This window comes from Serinus canaria, chromosome 2, assembly GCF_022539315.1.
Source record: "Serinus canaria isolate serCan28SL12 chromosome 2, serCan2020, whole genome shotgun sequence".
Lineage (NCBI taxonomy): Eukaryota > Metazoa > Chordata > Aves > Passeriformes > Fringillidae > Serinus > Serinus canaria.
The window spans coordinates 22,619,711-22,628,563 of record NC_066315.1 but is presented as its reverse complement, the minus strand read 5'-3'; the positions used below and the strand labels follow the sequence as shown (position 1 = coordinate 22,628,563).

General features: G+C 42.1%; 1 protein-coding gene across 2 annotated transcripts; it reads right to left on the bottom strand.

Moving 5' to 3' along the window:
- On the bottom strand, positions 1–8,457 carry CLDN12 (claudin 12). 2 transcript variants are annotated; one of them, XM_030234690.2, is made up of 3 exons: positions 8,354–8,457; positions 6,022–6,087; positions 1–3,974 (listed from the first exon to the last, which is right to left on the bottom strand). In XM_030234690.2, the coding sequence occupies exon 3, from the start codon at positions 3,950–3,952 to the stop codon at positions 3,215–3,217; it is 738 nt and encodes a 245-aa protein (XP_030090550.1). In that variant the 5' UTR covers positions 3,953–3,974; positions 6,022–6,087; positions 8,354–8,457; the 3' UTR covers positions 1–3,214. The 2 variants fall into 2 exon arrangements, with proteins under 2 accessions (XP_030090550.1, XP_009084183.1); XM_009085935.4 differs by lacking the exon at positions 8,354–8,457 and adding an exon at positions 8,151–8,300.
- Positions 8,458–8,853: the final 396 nt, after the last annotated feature.

Sequence of the window (8,853 nt, the reverse complement as noted above, 5' to 3'; positions counted from 1 at the left end):
TGCATCTGTATGAGAGTCTTTTATTAAAAATACATATCTTTTGTTTCACATAAAAAGAACCAACATTTAACACAATTTAAAGAAGTTAGACAGGAACTACTTGAAAAAAGACAGGTTCCTGTAATCCCAGAGCACCCAACGTTTACTGCACAAGCTACAAATGAAAATCTTTCTGTTCAAGACCCCAAGTGCTTGTCCTGCGCACAGCAGTGCCCAGGAAGGTGCCGCTGGTCAGAGGCAGGAGTGCTAACTGCTCCCCAAAGGCTGTTCCCTGGCAGACACACCTGCAGGACACGTGCTCTCTCCCAATCCAGGGAGGCCTGTCACTCCCCAGCCCTGGTGCTGGGCACGATGGCAACCTTAGCAAAAAAGAAATGCTGGAGTGGCACTCAGCTCAAGTGTCACAAGTTGGCCGTGTCTTTCTGTAACAATGGAAATACAGCACAGCACTCCCAGGTAATTTCACTTAGGATCCAGCAGAAACATATTGTTAATATGTAACAGCACTGATGAAAGAAAACCAGCTATGCTTCGGTGATAGAACATGATACATGTCTTCTTGCTAACTGAAACCTATGCTGGAATCCATTATCTTCTGGAGCCCCACTTTGCATAACTCATTCATCTCTGGCTTTTGGAAAGACACAATTTTCAAACCAACAAGTTACCAGTTTAGGCAGCAGCAAATATTAATTTAGAGTTCTGTACATAAAAATCAAAGTCAAAATACAAAAGAGCTGTCAGAGGCATCTGCTATTAAAGTGCACAGAAAACAACACTGGCTAAACTTATATTCTGGTAGAATAACAGTTTGCCAGGCTGTCATTCTTGTTCTGGAGATGCTGAAAATTCAGCTCCTTTTTGAGTCACCAAGAGACACATTCATCAACTCTTAAAAATTATCAAAATGCTTTGCAAATTCAGGCTCAGAGTGTATCAGATGCTGACTGTAACATTTACTGGCCAACTCATAACTGAAGCAAGGCACAAAGAAGAAAAGACACTGAAGTGATGCAGAAGCAAGATGACATTAAATCACAAACCAGTGGCCCCTTTGCTTTGACCTTACAAGGCATTAAAGGAGATGGGCAGCTAAACCAGCAGTGTTGGACAACCAGACTAACAGTAAAGCAAAGTTCATGGTTTGCATGTCATTACACATGTTCTAATCCCATGCAAGTCATGATCTGATTTAAAAAGATACTTCATAGTCATACTCTCATATCCTGTAAACCTAAGAGAGTATCATGTTTAGGCCTTTGAGGCATATCTCCTTACATACTCTTCATTGTCTAGTGTTAATTCCTTAAGTCTGCTGTTAAATCAAGCACTGTGTTAAAGGCCTGTCATTTCACTGACTATGCTGGGAATTATGATAGAGATCAGCTTCCTCCCTCAGTCCACTGAAGTCTGAGATCTGCCAGCTAAAACACAGTCTTTCTTTGCATACTGTTATTTCACAAATTTTAACAGACCAAGATTTGCCCAGTCCAGTACTTGTTTCTACTTCTAACAGCTAGAGGAGGAAACTAAATGGTTTTCAGGACTGGAATTAAAGAAATTGATTTGACCTTTTTTAAGGAAAAAAAAAAAAATATTCTGGAGTTAACGAAATGCAAATATCCACTAAGCTCCAGAATGCCACTAATCAAAACAGCTTTCCTTACTGGGATGACATCTTAAACATAAGATCTCAATTTACCAAAACCTGAGAGAATCAAATGCTTGCTTTAATTATAGCACTCTTCAACTCACTGTCATGAAATTTTCAAGTAATGTCAAAGCCCATATTAAAGAGCTTGGATCCTTAGGGCTCATCTGCTGCTCTGTATTATAGAAGGCAAAAAAGTGATTTAAAGACATCCCAGGTTGGGAATTTACAATCCCTCTACATCCTTGTAGAGCTACACAGCGAAGCTCAAAAGTTATTCAAAATCTCGTCTTACAGAAAATAGGATAGGAAACTTTCTGCATTTATGAGGTGGCAGCAGGGGAAATAACTACATTTTAAAATAGCTGAATTTAAAAGGTGCTAAAGAACCAGGCTGAAAACATTAAGTCTTAATCAGTAATGAAATAAGCTACAGCTTGAAAAGTCCATTAACCAAAAAGATCAACTCTGAAAAAAATGCAAGCTCATTGGTCCTTGTATATACACTTAAAAAAAAAAAAATCTAGATTTAAAAAATCTCTCCCCAGGGTTATAACTCCCTTTTCAGAGAGATAATTCCTTTTTCCAGAGAGATGTTGTTATAGCTTGTATACAGTGTTTCAAAAGGATCTTTCATAGTCTTCAGAATTCTTCATGATCTTCCTAACCCTTTTTGTAGGGAGTGACATTTCTCTCCAGAGCTGAACACTTTATATCATACTTGAAAATCCATTTTTAAAAAGGCCTTCAAATAAAACATCCAAGGTTCTAACCACAATTTTTAAATACTAGTGTTTTTAGTTTTAATCACAAAATAGATCTTGTGAATTTCCTAACTTAGTAAAAAAGAGACTAGAAATAAAATTCACAAAAGATTTCTAGCCTCCAGTAATACATAAAATGCTATTACAGCACAGAACAACATTCTTAGTTAAATCAGTTTTATTCCTTCTGACAGCTACTTTGAAAATAAAGGGTAATTTGGCACTAATTCTGTTACAGAAGTTCCAAAGCAGGTATCTGTTTGTGTGTACAGCGAAAAACAAAGAACAGTGCACCGAACAGAATCAGTCTGCCAAACACCCTTTTCAGACATCACATATTACAATATGTGGGTCTGGATGAACAAGAAACTCAGTGAATCCCCTACATCCAGTTCCATTGCCTGCATCTGGACAATACACGGGTGCAAGGGTCTTACAATGAGATCTAGGAATAGCTTATTAAAACTCAAAGACGTTCCCATCTCCTTTGACATCAGCAAGCAAAAGGATGGATGCATATAATTGTTAGTGTACTGTTCCAGCATTAGCAGCAACTGTGACTGTAGTGAGCTGAGTCAAAAAAATAAGAAGAAAAAAAAAAAAAGGAAAGGTGGTCAAGAATTAACAAACAGACCAGAACAGCAACAGACTTGCTGAAATCAGGCCTCCATGGCTTTGTGCCTTGGGAAACTTGACCTTACAAAGGATTATGCTCAGTGCAGGGCAGCACAGAGAATCAAGCCTGCAATTTTCATGGCTTGAACGAGCACAAGAACTTGGCTTCCAAGGCTTTGTCTCCTTAAGATGAGTGTGTCACAACAGGAATGTCAATTTCTACTGCAGAGAGGCGAGAACGTGCGGAGTAGGGCTGAGAGGCATAGCTGTGCATGCTGGGGGCGTGGGAATACAGGGGCTGCCAGAAAGGAGAAGGGAGGCTTTTGCATGCACAGTACCACAGGAACAGCAGGATGGAAGTGAAAAACAGACCGCCAGCACTGGCAATGGCAATAAATACAGATATGTCAAAGCTGAAGATGGGCTCGTATTTTCTGTTCAGATAATTGTTATAAAAAATGACCCAGATGGACGGAGTGAGACAAATGGCACAGGCAAGCAGGAACAAGAGGCCGGCCACGAGGTGGCAGCCTGCACTGTTTACCAGGCACTTGGCCAGCTTGACGTTTGGCACGCTCGATACAAAGGCTGTGTTACACATGCCAATCATGCAGAGGAACAGAGCTGAGACAGCAGTGAACATACTCAGAGGAAGAGCAAACTGAAGAACACGCAAATCCAGCTGATCGACAGCCGTGTACCACTGTGGGTCATAGATCACACAGTCTCTGCTCCCATCAAAGCGTGCACACTTAATCCAGAGTCCAGTGTAAACGGTCACATTCCTCTCATTCTTGTTGTAAGTGTACAGTCTCATCTGCCTCCAGTTTGGAAGCAGAACTGCCGCAAGCAGCCCAGCTACTGAGGCTGTTCCACTGAGGAAGGCCAGTACGGTCGCCGCATGAACATCCCGGCAGCCCATATTTGCCCACAGAGGGTGTTTCCTGTGATTAGAAAGAAAACTATAAATGAAAACCATGGACACAGGATTAAACACAGTCGATTTTTGATTTTAATAAACTTACACGACAGCTAGTAGGCACTAACTCCGTGGCACCTTCTTTGTCTGACAGGCTTAAGACAGCAGTAACACTGTCTTAAAAACCATTAAATTCATGCTTTAATGAAATGTCAGGTTATTTCACAACTTATGACTTCTCAGCTGACAGACTTTTGAAGTTGCTGTGTTCAAGATGAAAAAGAAGCACATTTGAATGTGTGAGTCTACACAGCCATGATTTAAGTTCACCTGTCCTCAACTGGCAGCTCCCTGTCTTTAGCCCAGATACAGTATCAGAGTGCATGCTCAGTCCTACCATGCTACTGCATGAGTAAAAGGGAGTTGCTTAAAATCCACATCATTAGACTGGCAGGGAACGCATATGTAGGCAGCTATACACATTTTATATAGGCCAAACTGTTGACAAGAGCTGTGAGATAGTGGCGGAGGCTCTGCTGAGTAACTTACTATGAATTTTTCAACAGCAACTAACAGTTCTGCCACACTACTCCTGCCTTTCAGAATCAACTGTCCAACACACAAACAACTGTAGAAAGCAGATGACTCTTCAGCTTTTACATCTTCCACTCCAGAGCAAATGTTAAATGCTGCTTCCTTTTCAATATAATCACTGTGCAAATCTACTGTAGCCTCTTGCCTGCCGAGATGCTGAGAAACAGTCTCAATGATGGGCCTTTACAAAACAAACAAAAACTTAAAAAAAAAGACTCAATTCAAGTTATGTTATCCCTTCTCTGCATGACCAAGATATTTCAAAGAAGCCTAATACATAACAGGCACTGAGCATTTACCCCAGAGTGTGCTTGAAGCTGGACACTAAGAATTATACTACCTAAAAATGAACAGATACTTACTGAGCGCCATTCAGTTATAAACTCTTCCTGAAATTTCTTCCAAATTATTATACTGCACTGTGCATATCTGTCAAATGTCCAAAGTCATAAACCAACCCCCTAAGTACCAGAAGTTCTGCCTAATGCACATACAGGTAACTGAGTATCTGTATCACAGAAAGGCTATAGACAAGGCTGCAAACAAAAAGGCAGCTGGATCTGATCCCTCACTCTCCTTTTATACCTGCAAACATCCAATGACCAGGGAGCTCCAGTTTTCAGGTGAGGAATTACACTGGAAACACACTAAAAGCATTATCAAGCCATACAACTAGCCAGCATTCTACTGATTTATAGACAAATAAATGAAGTTCAATTTGTTCCCTAAGAAACCATTAGGCAATTATTTTATGCCACCCAACCCCAAAGAATTGCACTGTAATGTGGACACTTTTATTTAATTGCTGATCACAGTCTAGATTCTAAAGAAGCACTCTGGAAAGAAATAATGACAACCGCCTTTATGCTAGAAACTACCTTATTTGTCAAAAAGACAGCATTATATTGTTGCTAAGGATAGCTGAGTGTGGGCAAGCTTCTCTTCCCATGGCAGTAAACTTTTCAGAAAGCAGGTCATTAACAGGATGGCCCCTGGGTAGGGGGACCAGAGAAGTATTTCAATTATGATTATTTTAATATGATGCTTAACCCTAGCTTCAGTAAGGGCAAAACAATCAACTTGCAAGAAAATGGAACTATAACAAATGAACTTCGAGGGTAAATCTTATATTACATCAAATTTTGTTCTCCTCAAGCTTGATGCTTTTGCTCTTCCGCAAAGAACTTGCCTTTACCTGGATAAAACTTCCATGCAGACAGGGCAGACTCCAAGATATATGAACCAGCTGGAAAAAACACAGGACTGACCATTTTCAGAAAACTGCTGATTCTGAAAATTCATTTGCAGTAGTAGATTACAGCAAATAGGCATGTTCCCCACCATCCCTTCCATCAGGGGAGACCTATCCCATCTTGCAAATACTGCTGGCTTGATGATTGTAATTATAGCTTCAGGTCCCTGATGAAGACAGCAACAAAACAGGTATTGTCTTAATTAGATGGCTTCAGTGCACTTACCAGCAGTGTCCTCAAATCAACAGAAACCTTAGCAACTTCGATAAGTAGGAAAAGGTGTTACTGGATCTAAGAAACAGAACAAAGAAAGAGTCAACATCACATTTGTTTCATGCAATTTCAGTAACAGCATTTACACTGCAATTCAGGAATTAGGAATATCAGTTATGTTTACATTAGACTGACTCCATCACCTTCTACAATTTGCTTTTATTTAAAAAACATATCTCAAACTACTTTTTCTTTCTTTCTTTCTTTTTTTTTTCTCCAGAGCTTGTTCTCTATCTATTCATCTCAAAACACAAAGGTGCAAAAACCTGCTTCTCTTGTGGGCATTCCAAGACAAAGAATTTGCATCCTGAATTTTATGTTTTTAGCAAAAAATCCATAAGAAGTCATATCGAATGATTACTGCAGATGTTAGGTTCAAGGCTGCACTTAAACAGCAGTGAGGAAAGGGTGCAATGATTATTTAATGTCAGAAAACAAAGGACAAGCTCTACATTGTTTATATATCTTGTGGGTCTCTATTTCTTCCTGCATTCTACATGAAGGTTTCAAGGAAACTGGAGAAAACCAGGAAACACTGGTAATGCCTTTTCAATGGCTGTCCAGCTTTTCCAGAAAAGACCCTCTTGTGGATTTTCTACCCCAACATCTAAGTCCCCAGATCAAATCTGCAGGTCATAATAGGTAAATCACTTTACTACTGGAAAGCATCAGACCTCCAAGTATGTCAGTATGCAACTGTTAAAAGTTACAACCTACAGGCGAATTTGTTGGGCTAACATGTGCAAAGACAAAGTTTATTCTAAACTATTCATATTAAACCCTGAAATAAATATATGAATAGCCTCCATCACCTACAAAAACAGCAAAGAAATCCTTCTATCGAACTATCTAAGCAAGAACTTTACAACACAGTCATGAACCCTGATTTTTTCACTGAATGAGAAAGAGGGTTTCAGATTTGGAAACTCATTAACAAGAATGTTATTGCATATAAGACAGAACTGCAGATGCACAGCTTGGAGCAGCAGCTTTTTTTCATTAACATTTCTGATGAATTTTCAAGCTTTCTGTGCACTCTGCAGCTAAAGCCAAGATAAACACACAGACCTCCCTCTCCAGGTTCACACCCATGAACAACCACAACAACATAATTAAGTAGAAAATTAGTGCAGGCAAACAAAGCTGTCAGAGGGAGCTGTGCCCAGCCCAGGAGTCCCTCCCATTAAATGATGAAACTTGTGTTGTAATAAACAGATACAGAGCAGCTATGGAATATTCCCCAATACCCAACTCATTTCTGCAGAAATTGAGTTTCTTTTGGTTTTCTCTTCTTCTCTTTAGTCCATCTGATTTTACTGTCTAATTCTGGTGGTGTTGAATAACTAGGGACCTCAGTCACTTGCCAACCATTGTCCAAGGGAAGAAAGCACACTTTGGCCAGATAAAACGCTGCCTTGCCTTAGATTGTTGGCTTCAGCTTCCTCCATCCCAAGGATTTTAAAGCTGTACTGTACAAGGCTCTTCTATAGGATCCACAGAAGCTACCAGTCCTAATAGTACACCTTAATAGGGACAGATTGTACCCCCCCTATTCTGAACAACGTTGCTGTAACAAGAGATGCTGTCTGAAGCTGGTTAAAAAGCAGTAAGTAATGAAAGGCCCACAAGATAAAAAAAAAGGACAACAAAAAGGACATTTACTATAAACATAATTCAGAAACGAATAAAACTAGCTCTGTTCCTTTGCATGGCCTTGAGAAGACCACGGTCTGGGAAGCATCACTGTTTTGTAAAGCCCTGTAGGAGAGAAGTCACAGCATAATTTATCAACACAAACGGTTGCCTGACTATCCAAAACAGCATGAGCAGTTCAAAATTTTTCACGAGTTTTGCCTAACTGGCCACCAGAAACTGGAGGCCTAAAGCTCGCCAGTTTCAAGGGACTGGCTCACAACCAGTGCCACCACTCTCTTTTTAAATTCTGGAAATCAATCATGCAGTTCCACGTTCTACAAAACTCCTTTTAAAATTAAATATGGATGTACCGGGTTAGAATTAACGATTCTAGCTAACAGATTAGGACTTCCAAGAAAAACTTGGAGCAGGGGTAATTATTTTACCGACTGAATCTGAGAGAGCAGCTGACGCACGGAGAGAACACACAGCATTCCCCCCGGGGAGCACCGCCGATCCCCGCCCGCCACAGCGCTCCGAGCCCGCCGCCCTGCGATCCCGGACTCGCGGGGGAGCCGGGAAGCGCAGGGCCCGGGCTGGCCGTGTCGGGGCCGTGCCCGCTCACCGGGCCGGGGCCGAGCCCGCTCACCTTGCAGCCGCGCTCAGGAGGCGCCATGGCCGCCGCTCCGGCCGCGAAGCCGCCGCGCTGAGGGGAGGCCGCGGCCGCGCGGGGCCTTGTGGGGCGGAGCGCGGCGCCGGCGCAGTGCGGGCCCGGCCCGGCCCGGAGCACGGCTCTCTACTGCGCCCGCCCGCCCGAGGCTCTCCGCTTCGGGCAGGGCGGAGAACTCCGCCAGCCCCGGCCAAAAACGCCGGTGCTCCAAAACACGTCCCTGCGATGAGGCAGCTGACCGCAGGTCGGAGGAACCCGGCCCACGGCGGACAGCTCCAGTCAAACCATGCTGCCTCTCAGTCCAAACACAGCCCCACTCCCCTCTTAATGAGTGAGTTTAAGACCGGTGTTCACAAAGTCTGGAAAAAACAAAATGCTATTTTCAGCTATGAAATAGTCTGCAGAAAAGGGGGCTCAGGGGTGATGTTATCACTCTACAACCCACTAAAAGAAGATTGTAGCCGGGTGGGGGTCGGTCT

What these genes read in the sequence shown, in the direction of transcription:
- CLDN12 (XM_030234690.2), bottom strand. Translation starts at nt 3,952, where the DNA reads ATGGGCTGCCGGGATGTTCATGCGGCGACCGTACTGGCCTTCCTCAGT.